This window comes from Typopeltis vanoorti, chromosome 6, assembly GCF_054136105.1.
Source record: "Typopeltis vanoorti isolate ZY-2024b chromosome 6, IOZ_Tvanoo_1.0, whole genome shotgun sequence".
In the NCBI taxonomy this organism is placed as follows: Eukaryota; Metazoa; Arthropoda; class Arachnida; order Uropygi; family Thelyphonidae; genus Typopeltis; species Typopeltis vanoorti.
In genome coordinates, this window is record NC_143554.1 from 6,602,764 (window position 1) to 6,628,940 (window position 26,177).

A 26,177-nucleotide genomic window follows, 5' to 3' on the forward strand; every position below is an offset into this window, starting at 1 on the left:
ACAGATGTGCTTGAAATTAAAACCCTCCATCTTCCAGAACAGCAGAAAATACTGGGAAGAAGGAAAAGAAACAGTGTTATCAATTACAAAAGCCACTCTAGGTTCCAAACCCAAAATAAACAAACAGTGGATAACCCAAGAAATCATAGCTACCATAGAAGAGAAAAGAGAGGCCAAGATACTTGTAAACCAACAAAACAATGAAGAGAATAGAGAAAAATACAGAGCACTAAAAAATAAAGTTGATAACCTATGCAAAAAAAGCCAAAGTAAAATGGTTAGAAGAAAAAGCAAAGAAATGCCAAGAAGCATACCAACAAAACAACCTAAAAGTCTTCCATGATACTGTAAGAGAAATTACAAAGGAATTCTCAGCAAAAGCAGTAACAATGATAAACAACAAGATGACTGAAACCGGGAATATTGAATATATAAGAAAAATCTGGTCAAACCATTTTAAGACTATCTTCCACCAAGGAAACAAAACTACAATGCCAACAATAGAAGAAAATAATGATCACCCAAAAATTTTACAAGAAGAAGTTAGATACGCAATAAAACAGATGAAAAACAATAAAGCACCAGGCATTGATACTATCCCTACTGAACTGTGGTCATATGGAGGCAGCATATCAATAGAATATTTAACAACCCTATTCAATAAAATATTACAAATAGGAGAGATCCCAGATGACTGGAGAACTGGAAAGATCATCCCAATATACAAGAAAGGAGACAAAAGAGACTGCAGAAATTACAGACCAATCAATTTACTCCCTCATAAGAATTATACAAAATAGATTAAAAAACACCTACGAAGAAATGATAGGCATAGAACAAGCTGGTTTCCGAGGAAATTATTCAACTATAGACCAAATTTTCACATTGCACCAACTAGCAGAGCTCAGCTGGGAAGACCATAAAGAACTATATTGTTGTTTTGTGGACTTTAAACAAGCTTTCGATAACATCAACAGAGAAATCCTTCTTAAAATTCTACTAGAAAAAGCAATAGACAAATATATAATACAGTTTCTGATAAAATATTACTCTAAGACAAATGCAATAATTAAAAAGGACACACTCACAACAGACCCCATAGAAATCCAAAAAGGAGTAATGCAAGGATGCCCATTATCCCCATGCTTATTCAACATATATCTAGAAGAAGTTGTAAAGAAAGCAATAGACAAAGAGCCTGGAATCAATGTCAATGGTTTAAACATAAATAATATCAAATATGCAGATGATCTCGTCCTTCTTGCAAGAACCCCAAATGAACTACAAAAGTTGATCAGCAAGCTAAACAAAACCTGTAAAACATATGACATGACAATAAATATACAAAAGACAAAAGTGATGAAAATAGGGAGGAACAGAACTACCATCTCGGCCACCCTAAACGGAGAACAAATAGAACAAGTAGACAACTTCATATACCGTGGATCAAAACTAACAGAAACAATAGATGAACTCAAAACAATCAAACACAGAATAGTGATAGGATGGACCACCATGGGAAAATTACAAAAAATCTGGAAAACAAACAAGATACCTAAACAAATCAAATTATATGAAGCAATAATTATACCAACAGTCATCTATGGAGCAGAAGAATGGACAGTTAAAAAAAGAGAGGAGAAAAAACTGCTGACATTTGAAATGAAATGCTTAAGAAAAATAAATAGAACAAGTTGGATAGAAAAGAAAACAAACATCACAGTCAGACAATAACTATTGTATAAAAAGACAATAATAGAAAAAATTAGAAAACAACAACTGAGATGGTTTGGACACACTGTATGCATGGATGCAGACAGACTTCCTAATGTCCTAATCAATACTTTTCCAACTGAAAAAAGAAGACCTGGAAGACCAAGAATTACCTGGCTGAAATTAATAAAGAACATCTCGGGATGCAGAACATATAAGGAACTTTTTCGAACAGCAAGAAATAGAGAAGACTCAACTCGTCTTAGACGGAAGAGAAGAAGAAGTTATATGTCACCTGTCAAATCCTTCCCCGTGTCATTAATATATAGATTGAATAATAATGGGTCAAACATCCCCTTATCCAAGTCAATATTTCACATCCAACCTTATATTTTTCAGTTTATGCAAGTCTTCCATGCTGTATTCTTTCAAAAGCCTTAGTAAAATCCAAAAGTATCATGGTATATCCATCCTCTTGTCTAATTCAATGGTAACATTATTACAGAATGTGAGCAAGTTGCTCAAACATGACCTTCATATAGTAAACCCATGCTGTTCGTTGCAAAGTATAGTTTCGCTAACAACGCATTTCTGTATGTGATCCCCAACCAGCTCTCCAAAATCTTCAGCACCATTCTAGAGATACTGATAGGTCAATAGGTAGATACGTCAACCTTTGCACTACCCTTGTGTAATGGGATTACCATACATTCTTTCCAGTCCTGTGGAATCTTCCCTGTTCTGTGATCAAATTATATAGCTTAGACAAAAGAATAGCCAATTCAGCTGAACACTCTTTCAGCATCCATGCTGATATACCATCAGTCCTCATTGCTGAATTCTTTGGCCACCATAGTGGGTGTATCTGCTCTCCAACCAACAGGTCACAGGTTCGAATCCCACTACAGGCATGGATGTTTGCGATAGTCTTACCTTGTGTACTGCTATAAACTTTGATATGGTGCAGAATGACCTCTGCTGTCCTTGCACCATTAAAACCATAAATCATCAGCAGCAGCTGAATTCTTATTCAGTTTGTGCAACAGCTTTAATACCTCTGCCTCCTCCTCATACATCTGAGATTATTCATCCAGTAGAGTGATAGCAGTGAGCATAATGTTGCATATACCAGTTTGATAACTTTTAGCAAAATGGACACTCGTTATTAAAACCATCTCTTCTGCATCTGTCACCTGCATACTGCCTGCATTCAGTAGAGTTATTCTTTCATATTCATCTTTCTTTGACTTGCAGCATAACAGAATTCTTTTGGAGTGTTTTTAGCTTGCAGGGCCAGTTTCTTTCCATATTCAAATTCAGTATTTTATACAACAGATGTGACTCTTCTGGACAGCTCCTTATAATTTTGATAACTTACTTCATCCTTATGCACACAGTATTCCTTCCACATCTTTTCTTTTACGGACCTCTTGCTTAATAAGATTACACATCCATTTCACTCCTACCCTATTTATTCTTCATACTCTATGAACACATTCCAATATTGCATCATCATTTAAGTATTTTTCAAAACACTTCCCATGCACAGCCAATATCCTTCCCATCCAATAATGGATACCATGGCACAGAACAACATACTCTCTTCTTCTTTGGCATAACAGCCTAATGTAGGACCTTGGATTCCCATTTTTGGGTTTCACAACTCACTATGAGGTTGGGTCGTTGCCCCCCCCCCCCACGCTCAATCACATGTAATTGTATGTGAAGCATCGTGTTCTTAAGACTGGGTTGCCTGCTTTGCGGGAGGAAAAACCCCAGCCTGAAGTATCTTTCAGGACTGGGGCAACTCATGGAAAAGGTAGTATAAGTTCCCATCACTTGCCTCAGTATCCGATAATGCAAAGCACATCTCCTTGCGGACATGTCTAATACTATGCTTTAAGGGAGGGAGTCACTTCCCAGACCGATTTTGACCTTTATTGAGGTCTCATCAGTGGGAACCAGACCCAGAAGTGGTGATATGGAGGTGAAAGTAATGGAGAAGTCATATTTCCATATCAACAGATCTAACACTCTTTGACCTCAAGTTCATTCTGTCACATGCTGAAGAGGAAGTTGTCTCACAACAGCACAATCTATTGTTTCATTCTTCTGATGAGATTTTACTGATAGCCAATCAATGTTCAGATAATTAAAGTCTCCCATTATAATTACTTGTTTTTCATCCATCATTTGTATTCGGTGATGCATTTCTTTATCACTAATAACCTATCTACTAGGTCGGTAACTACACCTGACAATGTATTTGAACTTATGAGATTCCACCTCACACTAGATGGCATCAAACTCATTGCCATATGAAAAATTGTTACTAGTATGGAAGTTATAGGTCTGAACTCTAACCAGATTCAAGTCATCCAATATCATTAGCAGTACATCCATCCCGTCCTCTCCTCTCAATTCTTTCTAAATATACTGTACCCTTTGCACTCAATACCAGTTAGTATGTCTACCTTTGATAGTCAGGTCTCAATAATGTCTATAATATGAGATCCCAACATATTTACCAAGGCAACAAACTCTACCACTTTGTCTCTTGTACTCCTAACATTCATGTACAAACATAAGTTACTAACCAAACTGCTAATATTTGTTTGTTTCTGCTGCATATGACATCTAAAACTATCAGAATGCTGTTTCAAATTGTCAGCCTGGTTGACCAAGTGGTAAGCATATACATTCTCTACCCAAAAACTGTGGGTTCGAATCCTGCTGTGGGCATGAATGTTTGTGATTGCCTGTGAAAATACTAGTGGATGGTGGTAGTAAGTAGATGGTGTCGGTGTAGATGATGCAGTTCACTAGAGTTGGTGGATTGAGTGGTGAAGAGGGGGAGTTGTAGAATAGGTGCCTCCCTCAATGAGTCTTTGGACTTCTTGGAGGTGTCATGTAATAATAATAATAATATTTTATTAGGCAATCAGAAGTTTAATAATCTGACTATGTAATTTAAAGCAGGTCACAGACAAATTTTTCAAATTTTTTTTTTTTTAATATAAAATATTAAGCTCTTCTTTTCTTTAAATAAATGATTTTACCATAGGAGGAACCAGAAGCAATTTACTTGTGGAAAACGATTTTTGCCTGGCATTTTTCTAAGGCAGCAGGATGACTAAAATCATCAAGAATTTTAATATACTCTAAGTTGTCAGTGATGACAACTTAGAGTATGAAAGTTTATTTTTCACTTGGTTAGAATATAATAAATTTAGTTTAATCCTTTATCCAAGTGTGAGCAAACAAAGTTTGCGCCTGAAAGTATCTTCAGGACTGAGGTAAGGTGGTACACACCAGGGCAACTCGTTGCAAAGGTGGAGCAAGCTACCAATACTCCTGTCTCGGTATCTCCTATATAATGCAAAACACATCTCCTTACGGATATGTCTAATGTTATGCATTAAGGGAAGGGCCACTACCCAGACTAGTTTCGACCTTTATTGAGGTCTCTTCAGTGGGAGCCAGGCCCAAGCTGAGATACCAGGCAGAAGCATTCGCAGGTCATCTCTACCTATAGGAGTTGCCAAATGGTGTGCCACCCATTTTTAATAAATTACTCTGGATTTAGAGAAAGATGTTGAAAGTTTATTTTTCACTTGGTTAGTGTACCACCTTACCTCAGTCCTGAAGATACTTTCAGGTGCAAACTTTGTTTGCTCACACTTGGATAAAGGATTAAACTAAATTTATTATATTCTAACCAAGTGAAAAATAAACTTTCAACATCTTTCTCTAAATCCAGAGTAATTTATTAAAAATGGGTGGCACACCATTTGGCAACTCCTATAGGTAGAGATGACCTGCGAATGCTTCTGCCTGGTATCTCAGCTTGGGCCTGGCTCCCACTGAAGAGACCTCAATAAAGGTCGAAACTAGTCTGGGTAGTGGCCCTTCCCTTAATGCATAACATTAGACATATCCGCAAGGAGATGTGTTTTGCATTATAGGAGATACTGAGACAGGAGTATTGGTAGCTTGCTCCACCTTTGCAACGAGTTGCCCTGGTGTGTACCACCTTACCTCAGTCCTGAAGATACTTTCAGGCGCAAACTTTGTTTGCTCACACTTGGATAAAGGATTAAACTAAATTTATTATAACTTAGAGTATGTGCACTTCGTGCTCATGCAATCCCCCAACCATTGTTATTCAGTCCTCCAATAAGCAGGATGGTGGTCTCACATTTCATACATTCAAATATAATACATCAAGTCTGGTGTAGCACAACATAGTATTAACACTAAACACAGTATCCAGTGGATGAAGCTCATCTTCTCCATAGAAGCAGTTTTAAATATGAATGCCTTTTCAAAGAAAGTTGCGAAGCTCTTTTACATTGGCCAGACCTGAATCGGAATGATTGTCTCTCTCTCTCTCTCTCTCTCTCTCTTTTACATAAAAGAGAGAGAGACATTTTATGTAAACATCAATAGTTTTAATATTATTTATATTAATTTCTAGCACGTGGAAACCGTTTTTAATTGGTAAACCAATTGTATTCCCATTTCTTTGATTTGCTTGGTTCTACACACTATATACTGTTATTTTCAGTATGAAATATCTATATACTTTCATTTCATAAAAGTTAATTACTGTGGTTATCGTGTAATTTGTTTATAGATATGCCACAGGTACCTTTTAAGATTAGACATTAATTGGCATTAATGCATTAAAAGAAGGTGAAGATAATTACTTTGAAGATTATCAAAAAATTTTTAAACTTATGAGCCAGAGTCTCACTTATACAAGAACACAGACATTCATGCACTGCTGTGTGAAATGCATGCACCTAAAACTGATAGTTATTGCAAACAACTAAATAGACTCAGAAATAAAAAACAGAGCAATGTTTTGCTCTGTTTTTTATTTCTGAATGGTAGAGAAGGAAGGCAAGAAAGGTGGATCTCATAGGAAAAATTTTAACGAGTTTTTGATCAACAAATGTTACCAATCATACTGATATTTTATGATAGAAATTAGAATATGCCAGATATAATAATTTAAAACTCATAAATTGCCAAAGCCCCCCCCCTTTTTTTTTTTTATGTGGCTCCCATCCACAAAAGGTTATTTGTAAATCTACAATACATTTGTACAGTGGATGGGATATGGATTTTTTTTCCTATTTTCTATCCTTTTATATATATATATATATATATATATATATATATTAAAGATACCAAGCAATAAGTTTATAAAATTGCTTGGTATCTTTAACATATAGTATACCCAAGTTAAAAAACTTGCCACACACACACACACACACACACACACACACACACACACACACACACACACAGGTATCCCTTGATATATGGGGCTTTGATTAATGCGGTTTTTATTAGATGACAAAAAATTATTGTGACCATAAACTTGAAATATGTGGTATCACATTTGATTAATGCGGCCAAAAAGTTTGAAAATAAGCAAAGCATTAGACTTGGTCAATGAAACCGATCAGATCACGTGGTACGAGTCGTGCTCCAATGTAGTAACTCACTCTCGGCCTCAGTCTCAGTGCTTCAATTTATCAGCAAAGCGTGGCATGCACAGACGCATATGTGTATGTATTACAGTGTACGCTTATGGCCTATCTGCATATTACGGAATTTTCAAATTATGTAAAGCATTATCCTTCATAACCATAGCCTCGTAAAAGAGTAATAAACGAAAACTTATTACTTTGGATACTAAAATTGGCATTATTAAAAGGTTTGATAATGGAGAAAGCAAAGCAAACATCGGAAGAGCTCTAGGCTTTGGTGAATCAACTATACGAGCCATTTTAAATAAAGCAACTGAGTACCGCGAACAAGGCAAAGTGGCATCTGCATCTTTGAGTGTGCAGAGTAAAATCATGATGGAGAAAAAAAAAAGCTACCGCTGTTCAATTTACATTAGATAAGTTTTTTAATAAAAAATACATATTTAGATAAGTTTCATGTAACAAATACAGATAGTCCTTGACTTACGACGGGTTTCGTTCCAACGTCTCCATCGTAAGTTAATTCTGACATAAGTTGAGGACTTTTTTAAATTCTTGATTGTTTGATTTCTGTTATAATATTTTCATAAATTAGGTTTCTATTTAACTTAAAACAGTTAAAATTGTATAAACTTCGTAAACATTTATAAATGATTTATTAGCACATATACATAAATACAAAATTAAGAAAGAAAAATTTAAGAAAAAAATACATAAACACATATCAAAAATCACCATTTTTGATATGTGCTTATTTCAGATTTTTCTTGAAAATTTTGGCAGTTTCAAAATCTGAACTAGCAGCTTCTCCCGTTATTTGTATGCTATGCAAGTTAAATCGGCTTTTGAATTGATAAAATCAACCTTTACGAGTGTTAAATGTATGCTCGCCATATTTAGCTTCTTGTTGTTTCCTTAAATTGTCAAATATGCTGTGTGCTTTTGTTTGAATCGTAAACAAACTGAGAGGAATATTCTTGTTGATTTGATCATCTATCCATATCATTAAAAGCTTCTCCATTTCATGAATTGGCCCTTCTCTTTTTTTTTCATTAAAATTCTACATTTCATATTAACTGCCCCTTCAGCTGCCTCCATTATTCTTGATTTATCTTTTATAATTGTTGAAACAGCTGAATGCGATAGTTTTTCTTCTCGTACTATTTCACCGGCTTTCTTTCCTTTGTCATATGCTTTAATGACCTTCATTTTTACATCTAATCTTAAAGCTTTCCTCGCCTTCTTTTTTATGTTCAATTTTCATCAGTTGTATTACTTCTCTTACTGGACATGATAGGGTTACGAGATATAAAAATTGCAACGAGAGAAACGAACACTTCGACTGCTGATTAGCAACTAACATGCGAAAGGCTGTGATAAGTTAGAAGTGGGTGAATCGTAACTGCAGCTATGATTCACCCACTGTGTATTGGTGATAGGCTTTGCTTGTTGACTAATGGCAACGCTGCAATGCGTATACAAAAGTCTTCTTTTTCTTCGTCTTCCCTAATACTTGAAGGGAAGAAGAAGAAAAAGAAGAGAAGAAGAAGAGCACTGTTATGGAGCTCTCTTTAGCCCCCTTCTAAGCCGTACCCGTCCTGAGGATAACGTGGCTAGCTCTATGCCTCCTGATGTGTCCTATGTCTTGGCTGAGTGTGTTCACGGGGCCGGTTTGCCTACTTGCAGGAGGAAAACCCCAGATAAAGGGGGGGGGGGGGACCCTGCGGTACACACCCAAGGCCAGCTATCTTGGCTATGTCTGAAAAGGATCCTTAAGCTTCTCACGTCGGCGACGGGAATCGAACCTAGGAAACTGCTTTCCCAGTCATATGGTTGCACAGCGAATAGCCACTCGGCTAACCACGCGGATGTATACAAAAATAATGTAATATATGTATGTATATGCTGGCAGCAAAGTTAAATTAAAGAATTTTAATAATAATTTTTGGTCGTGGTAAGTGCGAATAGTCATAAGTCGAGGACTACCTGTATGAATAAATAAAATATATAAATACACATCACCTTAAAAATGAATGATGTTTAAATTTTTATATTTTGCAAGATTCATTATAATTATTCCCATTAATTCTCAACATTGAATAATGCGGTTTTCATAAATGCGGTGTCCATCGAGGATTAATTAACTGCATATATCAAGGGATACCTGTATATATATATATACACATGTATATATAAATTAAAAAAAAATTATATCTATGTGGGAGTTGCTCTTAAAATAACAGTCCCCCAAATTTTTGGCAAATTAATGCAACCATATTTGTTCAGGTTAGAAGAATTCTTAATAACCATGGCTGACTCAAAAAATAATCTTTCGGATCTGTAACAACTTCTAAATAGCACATTCATTTTCTTCCATCCAATCCCGTGTGAAGGGATGTCCAAAGCATGGTCTGCCAGTCCTGACTTGTCATAATAATAGTAGCAGATGTGTTTTTATGTTCTTCCAGATGGATGTTAACCGATCTTCCTGTTTGCCCATAGTAGGCCACATTGCAGTCACAAGGAAATTTATACACTCCAGGGTGTGCTAGAGAGTGAAGTTTATCCTTAGGCAGAGCAGATCTGAGTTGCTAATTTAACATGAGGTTTGAATGTGGTACGAAGGCCATGTTTCATCAGTACTTTGGCTATCTTTTCTGATATACCTCTGACATAGTGAATAAAAATGGTGATGTTGTGTTCCTGTGTATTAGGGGAGGGAGGGGGTAATGGGGATAGGTAGTATTTTATCTATTTTGTAGGGATTGTAGCCCTTGGCAAAGAACGTATAGCACAGATATTTGAGTTCTGTGGACTCAAATATCTGTGCTGTATCGTTGGAACAAATGGCTCTGGTTCTGTGTGTGAGTGTTTTTAAAATATCATACTGTTGGACTGGATGATGACGTGATTGTTTATGTAGATATCTTCCTGTGTTGTTGGTTTTCTGTAAATGGAAAAAGATAGTGATCCATCTGAAAGGCAAAAGATCAAAGTGTGAAAAGTTTATTTTTCACTTGGTTAGACTATAATAAATTTAGTTTAATCCTTTATCCAAGTGTGAGCAAACGAAGTCTGCACCTGAAAATATCTTCAGGAATGAGGTAAGGTAGTACAACACCAGGCAACTCATAGCAAAGGTGGAACAAGCTAACATCACTCCTATCTCAGTATCTCCCATAATGCAAAACACGTCTCTTGCAGATATGTATAATGTTATGCATTAAGGGAAGAGCCACTACCCAGACCGGTTTTGACCTTTATTGAGGTCTCGTCAGTGGGAGCCAGGCCCAGAAGTGAAGATACCAAGGCAGAAGCAATGGAGAGTTCATCTTTACCTATAGGAGTTGCTAAAAGGTATGCCACCTATTATTAAATTACTCTTGATTTAGAGAAAGATGTTGAAAGTTAATTTTTCACTTGGTTAGACTATAATAAATTTAGTTTAATCCTTTATCCAAGTGTGAGCAAACGCAGTTTGTGCCTGAAAATATCTTCAGCACTGAGGTAAGGTAGTACAACACCTTACATATTTTCAGGCTCAAACTTTGTTTGCTCCCTTGAGGGAGTCCCTGTCTTATTTTCACTTTCTTGGAAAAGGTATTATTTATTCTACCTCAAATTGTTCTATTTCTTAGAAAGTCATTAATCTAGTTTAGAACTTTCCTTTCTATTCCAATATGACAAAGTTTGGAAAAGAGTTTCTGTCTTCACACCTTATCAAAAGGCATTGCTAAAATCTATAAAAGCTGCAATGGTGGATTTGGTAGGTTTGATCTGGAAGTTATCTTGAATTGACTGGGTTAAGTAGAAAAGTTAATCAGTTGTTGAATGATTTCTTCTAAAGGCAGCCTGAAAATTAGTAGTATACTATTTTTGTTTAGATAGCAATTCAAACATTGGAGGGTCAATAACTTCCTGGTTGGTATTTAGGTTTGTTAGGCTTTAAAATTGGTATGATTGTGGCTGTTTTCCAGTCTTTTGGAGCTTTTCCTTGTTTTAGGTTATTGTTATATAGGCAAAGTAGCCAATCTAGGGCTAGGGAGAGGAAGATGCTTGATCATAATTCCTTGTATGTTATCTGGTCCACATGATTTATTTATACTAGTCTCTCCAAGGCATCTTTCAATTCAGAGATTGTAAATGGATTCCAAAATAATTTCTTTTTTATATCTATTTTGGAAAATTTGCAGCATTTTTCTGCTGTCCAGCCTGTTTTGATATTTGATGATCTTTGCAAGTATTCATCTTTAGTTTGCTTATATTTTGAAAATGAAAGGCTAAGGTATTTGCCATCTCCCTGTCTCCAAATTTGATATTTCCATCCAGGCCTTTTAGTGTGTTAGTCTCACTTGCTTTTGGTAGGTCTCTATGTAAATTAGCCATCAGTTTCCAAAGTTTGGTATCTGAAGTGTTTGGATTTAAGTTGTGGCAAAATTCTTGCCACCTAGTTCTTTGTAATGTAGTATATTTTTGTTTAATTTCAGCATTTGTCTTGTTGTATTCGATCCTGGTTTTTGGAGAGCTTCCAATTTTTAAGATGTTAAATAATTCATTTCTTTTAGTTATTTTACTGGCAAGTTCCTGGTGATAACTCTCAACAGTGTAAATATAACTTTTCTCCTATAACCCTTTGGGATACTTTTCTTTGCTGCATTTAGGATAGTATTCTTCCAAGCTATGTCTTTGTCTAGGTCATCATGGTATGTGTGATCTTTCAGCATTTTGTTTACTTCATACTTGTATTTCTCCCAATTTGTTTTCTGGAAGTTCCAATGATATTTTCTTTTTTTGGGTGGGTCTGGTCAATTTTAGGTTCAGGTTAGTTAATATTGGGGTATGGTCGCTTCCTACTGGTTTCAAACAGACCAAATAGCTTTGTCATGAAGATCTAGAGACACCGCAGTAATATCTAGGATATCTTTTGCACCATAAGAATGAGAGAGAGAGATAAGTGGGTTCTCCACTGTTGAGAGTTATTAGTCCTGTTTCATCTAAGAAATTGCTCAGGTTTTCTCCTCTTGAGTTTATTTCCTCAGAACCCAATTATCTTAGGAGACATGAACAGCAAACACCTGGTATGAATCAGCCATGTCTATGAAGAATTCTCCTAACCTCAACAAATATAGTTGCATTAATTTGCCAAAAATTTGGGAGATTTATCTTAAGAGCAACTCCCACATAGCTGTAATTTTTATTTTATTTTATTATATATATATATATATATATATATATATATATTTACAACATTAAAGGGTGCCAAAAGTAGGACTTTAGATCTTTTGTCCATTACAATTGTATTGATTTACTTACTCACTGTCGCATATGCAAGTTATGTTCTGCTCTGATGATGCCGATTTGAAATTCAGCAAAATATAAGGAGTTAATAAAAAATTTTGTTTTTTTATTTTAGTCTAGTCTAGAAACTCTCCACACATCCAAAAACTTATAACCATTCCTTCCACACAGCTTCGGAATCAAATCATTTATAATCATAGCCCTTTTTCTTAATTCAGTATACTATCATTTTATGTTAACATTCTAACAATTTCACTTTCTCACTCTTCCTTCTCACTTCATCATCATCATCATCAAATTCCTGCCATGTACCCTCAAGGGGTGTACAGGATATGACAGTACTACATGAAAAAATTACATCATTACTAACTTCCTATCTACAATTTTCCTCCAAATCAGTCTGTTACTTGTCAAGACTCCAACATTATCAGATCTTATATTTCTATCGTCTAAGGCACTTTGTACCGTATCAATCCACCTATATCTTGGTCTTCCTCTGGGTCGTTTTCCTGCCAACCTGGCAGAGAACACTTGTTTTGCTAATCTTTCCTCTCCCATTCTATTTAAGTGACCATACCATCTGAGATTAGCTCTGCTAACACATTCCTGGATGCTGACAATGTCAAGTTCTTTCCTAATATCCTCATTTTTAATATGATATTGCCAGTCATGCCCCTAATCTTTCTCAGGACTCTCATATCTGCGGTCTCTAGTCTTTGTTCAAGTGTTTTACTTGTGACCCAGCTCTCAGATCCATAAGTTAAAACTGGTTTGAACACAGTCTTGTATACAGCTAATTTAGTGTTCCGACTAATTTCTTTCTTATTCCATATGAATTTATTCAATTGACTTCCCACGATACCAGCTTTGCTGATTCTGTTGTCTATTTCTATATTTAGTTTACCATCTTCAGTAAAAATTGTGCCTAAGTAGTTGAAATGTTTTACTTGTTCCACAGGTTCTCCAGTCACAACACAGTTGACATTTTCAATGATTCTGCCTATTTTCATTGTCTTTGTCTTTTTATTGCTGACCTTCATACCATATCTATTACAACAGCTATTCAATTTAGTCAGAGAATCTTGCAGACTTGTAGCGGATTTATTTAGAAGCATAACATCATCCGCATAAAGCAAAGAGCTGACATTAACATCTCCAATTTTGATATCAGGTTTAATACCACATTCCTTCATAATGTGATCCATATAGATAATGAATAACAGAGGGGATAATGTACATCCTTGTCTCACACCAGATTTAACATTAAACCATCTTCCTGTACTTCCTCCAATTCTAACTGCTGACTCACAACTCAAATAAAGACTAAGTATTGCTTGATATAATGCCCCATTGACACCATATAACTGCAGCGTATTGAATAGCTTCTCTCTTGGCACCTTGTCATATGCCTTTTCCAAATCGACAAAACTTAAATACAGATCTTTGTTATATTCCCATGCTTTCTCGACTATTTGTCGTAAAGTGAAGATCTGATCCTGACAGCCTCTATTTGGCCTGAATCCAGCTTGTTCTTCACCAAGCTTTCCTTCCACAATTCTTCTCAACCGTTTCTCAAGTATACTTGCATAGATCTTGCCAGGAACACTCAGTAGGGAAATACCTCTGTAATTCTCACATTCAGTTTTATTTCCCTTTTTATATATGGGTACTATGAGAGCTCTACTCCAATCATCAGGAATTCGTCCCTCTGTCCAGGCTTTCTGAACTATGCAGTGCAGCCACTGTAAGACTCTTATACCACCATACTTCAGCATTTCTGGTCGAATATCATCTACTCCTGCTGCCTTTCCACATTTCAAGCCTTTGATGGCTTTTTCTACTTCAAGTATGGATATGTATTCCTGACTGCATGACTGGTCAGTGTTTTTTATCACTGTGCTGTCATCACTGCTTGTTTCATTTAGCAGTTTTTCAAAGTAATTACTCCATACTTCAAGGATATCTTTTTCTCCTGTTTTCATTTCACCTTTATCATCTCTAATTCCTTTTACAGCACTCTTTCCTCCATTCCTAAGCTTCTTCAACAACCTCCAGAATATTTTGCCACCTTCTTGATATTTATTTTCTATATTCTTGCCAAAGTCCTCCCATGACTTTTGTTTAGCTAGTTTTACACACTGTTTAGCTTTCTTACATTTGTCTCTGTATTCTGTAAGAGTAAAAGCTGACTTATTTGCCAGGAACTTTTGATATGCTTTCTTCTTTTCCTTCACTGCCTCTTTAACTTCCTGTGTCCACCAGGGAGTTCTGATTTTTTTATCCTTGCACACAACCTCACCACATGCCTCTCTGGCAGAATCAATCAATGTTTCCTTCAGAGTTTGCCACTGAATCTCCAAGGTTTGATTCCTGTTCTCAAACTCTTTCATTTTCTTTTCAATGCAGTGCAGTGCAGCCACTGTAAGACTCTTATACCACCATACTTCAGCATTTCTGGTCGAATATCATCTACTCCTGCTGCCTTTCCACATTTCAAGCCTTTGATGGCTTTTTCTACTTCAAGTATGGATATGTATTCCTGACTGCATGACTGGTCAGTGTTTTTTATCACTGTGCTGTCATCACTGCTTGTTTCATTTAGCAGTTTTTCAAAGTAATTACTCCATACTTCAAGGATATCTTTTTCTCCTGTTTTCATTTCACCTTTATCATCTCTAATTCCTTTTACAGCACTCTTTCCTCCATTCCTAAGCTTCTTCAACAACCTCCAGAATATTTTGCCACCTTCTTGATATTTATTTTCTATATTCTTGCCAAAGTCCTCCCATGACTTTTGTTTAGCTAGTTTTACACACTGTTTAGCTTTCTTACATTTGTCTCTGTATTCTGTAAGAGTAAAAGCTGACTTATTTGCCAGGAACTTTTGATATGCTTTCTTCTTTTCCTTCACTGCCTCTTTAACTTCCTGTGTCCACCAGGGAGTTCTGATTTTTTTATCCTTGCACACAACCTCACCACATGCCTCTCTGGCAGAATCAATCAATGTTTCCTTCAGAGTTTGCCACTGAATCTCCAAGGTTTGATTCCTGTTCTCAAACTCTTTCATTTTCTTTTCAATAATATTTCTGTATTTTAGTCTACAGTTCACATCTGAGAGCTGCTCAACTTTTATTCGCTTTAAAACTTTCTTACATGTTATTCTTTTCAATATGAAATTCAATTTTATCCTGCTCAAGACTAAATAGTGATCACTTCCAATTTCAAATCCTCTGTACACTCTGGTGTCCTGCACCAGGGAGAAAACATCACTATCAACAATAACATAGTCAATGAGACTTTTCTTATTCCTAGCCTCTTCTCTCCATGTGAATTTGTGTACATTTTTATGTTGGAACATGGTGTTAGTAATAACCAGTCCATGTCCTGAGCAGAAATCCAACAGATATTTGCCATTATTATTAGCTTTGCTCTTTTCTCCAAATTTTCCCAAAATATTTTTGTATGTCTCACAATCATTTCCTACTCTGCTATTTAGATCCCCAACAAGGACCAACTTTTCCTTTTTCATTGTGTCAGTTGCTTTTTCTAAAGCCTCAAAAAATTCCTCCACTTCTACCTTAGTAGAACCTTCTGTGGGACCATAGGCACAAATAAGTCTCATTGTCCAGTTCCCCATTCTCATATTTGCCCACATTACTCTACTTGAGACTGACTGCCATTCAAGAAGATTAGCCTTGTATTTTGTGTTGAATACTATGGCTACTCCTTCTTTTCCTTGATTGTCATTGCCTGAATATAACATTTTGTATTTATTGCTCAGAAAGATCTCACCAGTTTTGGTCTTTTTTGTTTCAGTCACCCCTATTATGTCGATCTGGTACTTATCTAATTCCTCAGCTAGCTCCATTTCTTTGCCATTCAGGCTTCTTACGTTGATAGTACCGATCTTTAACTCTGGTGATGTTGAGTTGGGGTTTGTTTTCAGATTTACCTTCTCACTTCTTCCAGCAGTAATTTGTTTCAAGTATAATTTGCATTCCTTTCTAAAAGTTGATATAATAGTGAAATCTGATTTACTTAAAGGAGCACAGAGATGATACATAAATAAGTCTTGAATGTTCTATTGATTAAAGAATGAAAAGGCTCAAACATTTTCTTTTTTACTTCAGATTCTTTCTTTCATCTGTTGTTGTTGAAAAATGACAAAATGGTGAGAAGAGTGAGCAAGTTCTTTGAAATAATCAACAGTTCATTGTGCACAAGACAACAAAATGTTGGGATGTCTACAGATTCATGTAACTGAATTTAAGTCAAAAATAATCTGGAGTACGTTTTAGCAAATAGTGTTACTGCCCTAGCTCATAAATGTGACAATTTTATAATGAAAAGACACAAGTAGAGTTTTTTTCTATATTTGCTAGATTTGGTCCAGCACAGATCACTCCCAAGGATGAAAAAAAAAACGAAAGGCTAGAGATGTGATATCGTCAAAGTCAATAAACCAAATCTTACAAGGACACAGGGATTTCAATAAATATTTCCAAGAGTGGAAGATGCAATATTTATAGTATAATTAGATACTCTTGGCTGTTAGATCTTTTCAGATATATAACAATCTATCTACAGATTAATGTGTGTTTTTTCTACCACCACGAAAGGTTATTTGCTAATTTAAAGTACATTTAATACTATGGATGAGCTAAGGATTTTATTTTCTAATTTTTTTCAATTTTATATATATATTTTTTTTTTTTTTTTTTTAATAAGAATGCACACTGTCCAGAAATCCCGCTCTAGAGACCAAACATGGAATTTTTTCCAAGTCAGTTCAGGCTTCCCATACCAATGATGGAATTCAAACCCACAGCCTCTTGGATGGAATGTGGATATGCAAACCACGTGGCCCACCAAGTTGGCAATGTCAGTGAATTTTAGCTAAAAATACATTTTAGTACATTTTAACAAATGCTTCAGCTTGGTTGGCAGAGCGGTTAGCATATCCGTTCTCCAGCCAAAAGGCTGCAGGTTCGAATCCTGCTGTCAGCATGGATGTTTACGATTGTCTGAGGAAATACCAGTGGTGGTCGCAGGTGGTAGATGCTGTTGATGTAGTTGGCAGATTGAGTGGTGAAGACAGAGAGATATAGAGTAGGTGTCCTCACTCGATGAGTCTTCGGACTCCCTGGAGGTGTCAAGTAATAATAATAATATTGCTAATGAAGGCAGCAATTTTCAGACCCCTAAAAAAAACATGAGTATAGTTGTTTCCACTTGGTTCTGTGTAGATAGTTTGTTCGTTGTTTTTCTTCTTTTAAATTATTTTTGAGCCTTGCAGGAAAAAACTCCTCAAAAGCTCAAAAAAAAAAAAAGAACGAAGATTTGATGACATCAATGTCAGTAAACAAAATCTAATAAAGACATACAGATTTCAATAAATCCAACAACAGCAGAAACAATAAATGTTTCTGGTATAGTCAGGTGTTCTTGGCTGTTAGATAAACATCAAAGAATAAGTCTCTCCCAGATATGTGACAATATGATACATTCACATTTGGTAGAGTAAGTCTTAATTACACAAATTCTAGAAAGATCTATAAAATTGCATCATACTGGAATTCACTGAGACTCGACAAACTTCAAGAGGATATTCTTCTAGGAATAAAGGTGATAGGTAATGAGGAAGGACAGGCAAGATAAAAAGAATAGGGGAATGTTGCTCAGGACTAGCTCCACATACAATTACAATTGTATTGTAATTTTCTATGCAATTTGATTAACATAATAGTTATATTAATCAATATAATATAATAAAATAGTATATTATATTTTCAATCAGTATAATATTTTATTTTCAATCAACAAACATTCAACAAATGTAAGATCATAAATAAATTTTCACATGAACAGACACATAAAGCTGTGATCGTCCACAAAAATGCCAGTCTCTTATTACAGATTTATCATTGCATCCCTCAACCTGCCAACCATAACTGCACACCACACAAATCTAATCATCAACGTAGTCTCAGGGAGCATACAGGATATTTATGATAGTATACCATGAAAAAGTTACATCACTTCTAACTTCCTAATGACAATTTTCTTCCAAATTAATCTATTATCTGTCAAAACTCCAATATTATCAGCTCTTAAATTTCTGTTTTCTAAGGCATTTTTTACTGTATTAATCCACCTATATCTTTGTCTTTCTCTGGGTCTTTTCCCTGACAACCTAGCAAAGTACCCTTGTTTTTCTAATCTTTCCTCTCCCATTCTATTTAAATCTGAGGTTTGAACACTGTATTGAATACAGCCAATTTTGTGTTTCAACCAATTTCTCTCTCATTCCATATAAATTTATTCAGCTGACTTCCTACTATGCCATCTTTACTAATTCTGTTGTCTATTTCTATATTTAATCTGGCATCTTCACTGAAAATTGTGCCTAAATAGCTGAAATGTATTGCTTGCTCTATAGGGTCTCCATTCAAGATATAGCTGATGTTTTCAATGTTTCTGCCTATTGTCATTGTCCGTCTTTTTATTGCCAATTTTCATACCAAATTTTTTTACAAAAGTTATTCGATTTAGTCTTGCAGACTTGTACTAGATTTATTAAGAAGTATATCATTTGTATAATGTAAAGAGGTGAGATTAACATCACCAATTTGATATCAGGTTCAATAATAACACTTTCCTTCATAATGTGATCCTTATAGATAATAAACAACAGTATTCACTGAGGATATAATGAATTGTGAAGATAACAGTATTCAACAGTGGAGATGACGTGCACCCTTGTCACACACCTAATTAAACAAACTATCTTCCTGTATCTCTAATTCTAACTACTGACTTACAGCTCAAACTGACACTATATATTGTTTAATATAGTATCCCATTTACACCATCTAATTGTAGTATGTTGAAGAGCTTTCCTCTTACCTTGTCATGTCTTTTCGAGATCTACGAAAGTTAAATATAAATCCTTGTTATAGTCCCAAGCTTTCTCAACTATTCGTCTTAAAGGAAAAAGTTCACCCTGAAAACCGCTATTTGGCCTAAATACAAATTATTATTCACCAAGCTTCCCTTCCATCATCCTTCTCAACTGTTTCTCAAGTATAGTTGAATAAATCTTACCAAGAACAATCACTAGGGAAATATCTCTGTAATTCTCGCATTCAGTTTTATTTCTCTTTTTATATATGGATACTACGAGAGCTCTACTCCAATCGTCTGGAACAATGCTGAAATATCAGAATGAAATGGACAACAGCGGATAATGGAATGATGTGGAGGGAATTGACTTGTAGAGGTAAGGATGTTATGGTTCCCTTGTATAAGGCTTTGATCAGGCCACATATGGATTGTCACCTGGTTTTCAAAAAGATGAAGATGTATTGCAAAAGGTTCAGAGACAATTGACTAAGGTGGTTTCTGGTCTCTGGAATGTCGAGTATGAAGACAGATTGACAGAATGCAATTTGCAGAAATTGGTGAATAGGAGGAGGAGAGGAGATATGATCGAGATATATAAGCTGTTAAGAGGTTATTACCAGATTATTGTTGGGGAGATTTTACATAGAATGGATGAAGGTAGGAAGAAAACAAGAGGTCATTCCTGGAAGTTGTACAAGGATAGTGTGAGCAAGGAGGTGAGGAACACGTTTTTTGCATGGAGAGTGGCGAATGACTGGAATGCATTGCCCGGGAGTGTGGTGAGCGCAGACAGTGAACATATTTAAGGCACAGCATGATAAATTGTGTGTATGACAGTTGACCTCCCACAATGAGTCTCTGACTCCATGTAGATTTTTTATAATAATAGTAATAAAATTCAGCTTGAATAAGTCTAAAGTGGAACATTGGTGAACAGAGAGGAGACATCAAAACCGACCATAATAATGTCAGTGGGTTGGAGTGTGAGGTTTTCTATACTGGCTTTAAAGTGGGAAGAGTTCATTTTATGTGTAAAGGGGTATTGCCAGTATAATGAGAAAGCACTTTAACTAAATAGTTGGCTAACATTTGATTATTATTTGGATATTAACAACAGTATATTTTTAATATCTTAATTAGAAATCCATTAACAATAATAAATTCAGAATTAAATGTACATAATTATAGGTCTCAATTAAATTTATAAACCACTATCAAAGTAAAGTCACAATGAATGAAACACACATTTTATTTTCTGTGTTAATTCAGAACAAGACTACATGAGAGAGCCTGAACAACATATCACACAGGAATTGCATGGAGGACAAGTTATCATATAGTGACTCAGCTAACTCTAGCCCAACAGTCAGACTTTTCTCAAATGTTTTTAACCATGTAACTTTGACATTTGACATGAGTGTACAAATAAAATGAAAATGCCTAAATATTGGGTGAGTCAAGTTCAAATCCATGTAAACAAAGAACTTATTGTACTATTATGAAAGAATTATGCACATTTGAATAACCAAGATTTATTAGAAATGAAATTCATACTTTTTTTTTTTTAATAATGTTATGTAGTTTATGCAAGACAGCCTAAATAAGGTATGGTAACATAAGTAAAGAATGAATATTAATGTATACTCTTACCGAGGTACTAGACAGCTGAAGTTGGGACATATGTGCAGTCAGTTGAGGCACAATAGCACCATAATGAAATGTGCCAGGCTCCAATGAAGAAGGAATTACCTGAAATCAGGAATGCTTTCTGAGTCATTATGTACACATATTTTTAACTTAAGTTTTGTTTAACATGATCATGCTGGCAGCATCTAATGTGCAGAAACTACCAGCAGGAACTAGCTTTACTGTATGTATGCACTTCCACATCAGGAGATTACAATTTTCACAAAGCATATTTTAGCATATTAGTCACAAATTTTGGCAGACTTGACTTTTGTGAAATGTTATGATATCATTAACACATTTGTGAAATGTCTTAATGATATCAAAAATCTCAAATGCAAATGAAGCTGCTTTCAAGTTATGGCAGCACTTGTCGCCAGTCTCTTCATCGATTGCTGCCTATAATTAGTGATAGTCGTGGGCCAGCTATCTTTGATTTGCTACTAATAAAGATTGTACTGCCCACTCAGGCCCTAAAAACTAAATAGGGTTAAAAGGTCTCACCTACTTTCTATAAGGGAATAAAAGTCATTAGCTTATCATTATTATAATATTTGCTTTACACAAACTGTGTATTTTCCATATCCAATAACAGCATTTTAAACAGCTTTTACATGTATTTTCTGCAACTGAAAATATGAGAGAGGATGTTCATGCTAGCAGCTTAATGCTTGTGTGAGGCATTAAGATTAATGTCTTATTGCTAAATAGAGTACACAGATTGTAAATATCTCATTACTGATACAATAAAGCTACTTGTTTTTCTTGCTTCTGCAGTATAGTATTTGTTGAGGATAGAATGTTTATCATGTTATAGGAACATTTTTATTCCAGTTCTCTAAAAGAACAGATATAGTAAGTAAAAATTTACCTATTCCTGAATAAAAAGGAATCCTATGCATTATAAAATGTGGATTGCATCTGTTGATCTCCAAAATAATACTAGCCTATGTGAGATATCTATTATTGATAGACAGAAGAGCTGCTGACAAAAAAAAAAAAAAAAAAAAAACTTAGGATTTGAGAAAGGATGAATAGTCCTGATGACAACTAAAAATTATTTGTGTACAGTGGAACCTCGGTTGTCAAACGTCTCTGTTCTCAAACAATTCAGTTCCCGAACATATTTTCCGAGCAAAAAATGCCCCAATTTCCGAACAGAATTTCAGTTCCCGAACAGGCAAACGGCAACCAGGTGCTCCGCTTGCTGAACTGCAAGGCAGGAAAGCATCAGTTACATGGCAGCCTTCATTCAGTGTAGACACCTGCTCAAATGTGCAGCGAGTTTTCTTGATTTTCTTTGTGTTTTGTTTTTTTTCATAAATTATTATTAATTAAGCCACCATGGGACTGCAGAAAAATAGTGATAGCAACAAAGTGAAAAGAAAAGTTGTTAGAACCACGATAGAGATGAAAAAAGAAATCATTTCACATAGCGAAACTGGCGTTCGTGTCTCGAATCTTGCTATGCAGTTCGGTATGGCGAAATCAACGAAATGTACAATACTCAAAAATAAAGAGGCAATCAAGAGAGCTGATGTTGTAAGAGGAGTGATAGTTCTTACTAAACAAAGATCACAGACAAATGAAGAAGGAGAAAAATTGTTGCTGATTTGGATAAATGAGAAACAGTTAGCTGGTGATAGTGTTTCTGAAGCTATAATTTGTGAAAAGCAAGGTGATAACATGATGACCTGTTAAAGAAAAACCCTGGTACGAGTGCTGATACTGATGGGTTCAAAGCTAGTAGAGGTTGATTCGAGAAATTTAAGAGGGGAAATCAGCATCCATAGTGTGGTTCGGCATGGGGGAGACTGCGAGTTCGAATCAAGAAGCTGCGAAATATGTGCAAGAATTTAGTGACTATGTAAAGGCTGAGGGTTTTCTTACCCAACAAGTGTTCAACTGTGATGAAACCGGCCTATTTTGGAAAAATTTTCCAAAGAGGAACTACATCACTCAGGAGGAAAAAGCATTGCCAGGACACAAGCCAATGAAGGACAGGCTGACTTTTGCTATGTGGAAACGCAAGTGGGACTTTAAGGTCAAGCCATTGCTTGTGTACCACTCTGAGAATCCGAAGGTGTTTAAGAAAAATAACGTGATGAAAAGTAAATTGCCCGTTATGTGGAGGGCTAATAGTAGGGCTTGGGCAACCAGGCAATTGTTTACTGAGTGGATCTATGAAGTCTTTGCCCCAAGTGTGAGAAAATACCTTCAAGAAAAAAATTTGCCAATTAGATGCCTTCTTGTGATGGACAATGCTCCTGCTCCCCCTCCAGGCTTGGACGACGAGTTAGTGGAGGAGTCTGATTTTATCACAGTGAAGTTCCTGCCCCATAACACAACTTCTCTAATTCAGCCCATGGACCAGCAGGTCATTTCGAACTTCAAGAAACTCGACACCAAAGCACTGTTTCAAAGGTGCTTTGAAGTGACCTCTGACAGAATTAATACTCAGAGAATTCTGGAAAAATCACTTCAACATCCTTGACAAAGCCTGGGTGCAAGTGACTTACAGGACGATGAACTTGGCCTGGAGGAAATTGTGGCCAGACTGTGTAGTAGACAGAGACATTGAGGCTGAGCATGTTGCTCTTGTTGATGATATTGTGTCTCTGGGCAAAAGCATGGGCTTGGAAGTTGATAATGCTGATGTGGAGGATCACCGGTTTTAGTTCTTCCATGGTGAGAATGAGCTCACCATGGAAGAACTAAAACACCTTCAGAAGGAGCAGCAAAAGACGGAGGTGGAGAAATGTCTTCAGACACAGAGGAAGGGATTGCGGATGTTACTAGTTCTTTGATCAAAGAAACGTGTGCGAAATGGGGTGAGGTGCAAAGTTTTGTGGCAAGATATCACCCTCACAAAGCTGTAGCAAACCGCATCAAAAACCATTTCAATGACAGTGTCATGACATAAACATTTTAAAATGCAGGCAAAAACAAAAACCTGTCAAATCATTTGACAGGTTTTTAGTGAGACAGAGGCCCAATGTGTCTCAAGCAGAGTCGAGTGGTGCCAAGAGATACATAGGCTGTTCAATAAGTAATAAGACTATATTTATACAGAAAACAGATTACTTTTAATCGTCATCATTTACATGGTCTTTTTCGAAGTAACTACTGTGAGACGCGATGCATTTGTCCCAACGTTGCATCCACTTCTTAAACACATGTGAGAGTTCTTTCAAAACCGCCTCCATAGCTTTTACACATGCTTTGTTGCTTTCGAAATGGCGGCCTCTTAGTGGTTTCTTGAGCTGAGGAAACAGCCAGAAATCGCACGGTGCGAGATCAGGACTGTATGGAGGGTGTGGTAGGATATCTGTGTTGTTCTTCTGTAAAACGTCCACTACACAACTAGCAATATGTGGCCTTGCATTATCGTGGTGCAATAAGAAGCCATTCTTCAGCAATGGACGCTTCCTTTTGACGTGCTTGATGATAATCGCTGCTGTGTTGATCATTGTCTCTGTGATGGACGTTGAAGGTCTTCCCTCATGTTCAAGATCTTCCACATTTTGCCTTCCTTTTTATGCCAGTTTTAAAAAAAAGTTTTATGCCAGCGAAAAACACTTGCCCTCGACATTGCTTCATTGTCGAAAGCTTCACGTATCATGTTAACATTTATTTATTCCACAAAAATTAATATTGTGATGAGTGGTTTCGCCACAGTACAATTAGTCTTATTACTTATTGAACAGCCCATGTAGAAAAGAGAAAGAAACCCAGAAGGGCTATAAAACCCGCATGCAATCCAACAAACTACTTTGCACTCACCCAAAAGTTACTGTCTGGTGAGAGCTTACAGCTTTGTTTATCATTGGACCATTCTTCTTTTAGGACATATGCCAGATGAGTCTTGTGACCTGCTCAGTTACTGCTGAGAGGTAGCGCAATATTATAAATAATTTTGTTCTGCCACAGTTACAACAGTGCCTGTGCATGGATTCGGTCATTCTCATGCAGGAGCGGCCCCTCCACACATCTGTCAACCCATAGGATGTTCTTTGAGAACATTTCATAGAAGTCAGAGTGCTCAGTCATGCATTTCCCACTGTGGGCCACCTCATTCACCAGATGTTATTCCTTGTGACTTCTGGCTCTGGGGATTTCTCAAAGACAGGGTTTATCGGGATCATTCTGATAACTTGCCAGCTCTGAAAGACAGTAGAATACAGCATGTGCAAAACATCAATCTTGATCAGCTGTGCTAAAGATGCAGTTTGTTATATGACAGGGAGGTCAGCATATTGAACAGTACAGCCAGTGAATTCATAATAGAAGTGAATAAAAATGTGTTATTTATGCTTGTATCACTTTTCTCCTTCTTATATACATAGAAAAATTTCATCTATATTCCGTATATCATATAGTGCCCTTAGTGTTGAATTTTGGAACTACCTTTTTTTCTCAGATATTGTTTCCCCATTACACACAATGTATTCCTGCAAAGTTTGGCATTTGGATCACTAGGCAGTACTCCACAAGGCAGTGATTACCCTGTATTTCCCACTCTCACATGGCACAATAATAATGGTTCACATATTTATCCCTTGTAGTGATTCATATATACCAACCAAATATAGTACATAGATTGTAAATATCTCTCCATGTATTTAGTGACAGAATAAAAGTACTAATTTCTCTTGCTTCTGCAATATAGTGTCTGTATCCTAAAATAAACACATTACCCCCCCCCCCACACACACACAGAGATTTGGTTACAGTGAAGGAACTCATGATATGTGACATGTCGGCCAATACACAAGCACGAAATTGCAGTGAGGCAGGGTTTTCTCTTGTCTGAAAAAATCATTGGAATGGGGAATAAAAGCACTCATCCTAGTAAGGATAATTTCAGTCATTAGATCAGAGCAAGTGTTTGGATCAGGAGACCAAAAGCTATATTCAGTATTCAGACTATCAAAAATGTCTTAGAGATATCTAAACTACACACTGAAATTTTCTCTAATCATAGAATATGTATAAAAGTGGGCATGATATAAGCAAAATCTCCTGTAAATACAACAATGAAGATAATCATTTACAGAAGTTACACTTCACCAGTCC

General features: G+C 36.1%; 1 protein-coding gene across 3 annotated transcripts in view; it reads right to left on the bottom strand.

The window, feature by feature from the left end:
- Window positions 1-26,177, bottom strand: part of LOC150105263 (protein alan shepard-like) — a 323,518-nt gene that overhangs the window by 105,115 nt on the left and 192,226 nt on the right. For all 3 annotated transcript variants that reach the window (XM_090394029.1, XM_090394030.1, XM_090394028.1), the window contains exon 10: window positions 21,066-21,164. In XM_090394029.1, the coding sequence (XP_090250155.1) occupies window positions 21,066-21,164 (99 nt within the window). The remainder of the gene's footprint in view (window positions 1-21,065; window positions 21,165-26,177) is intronic.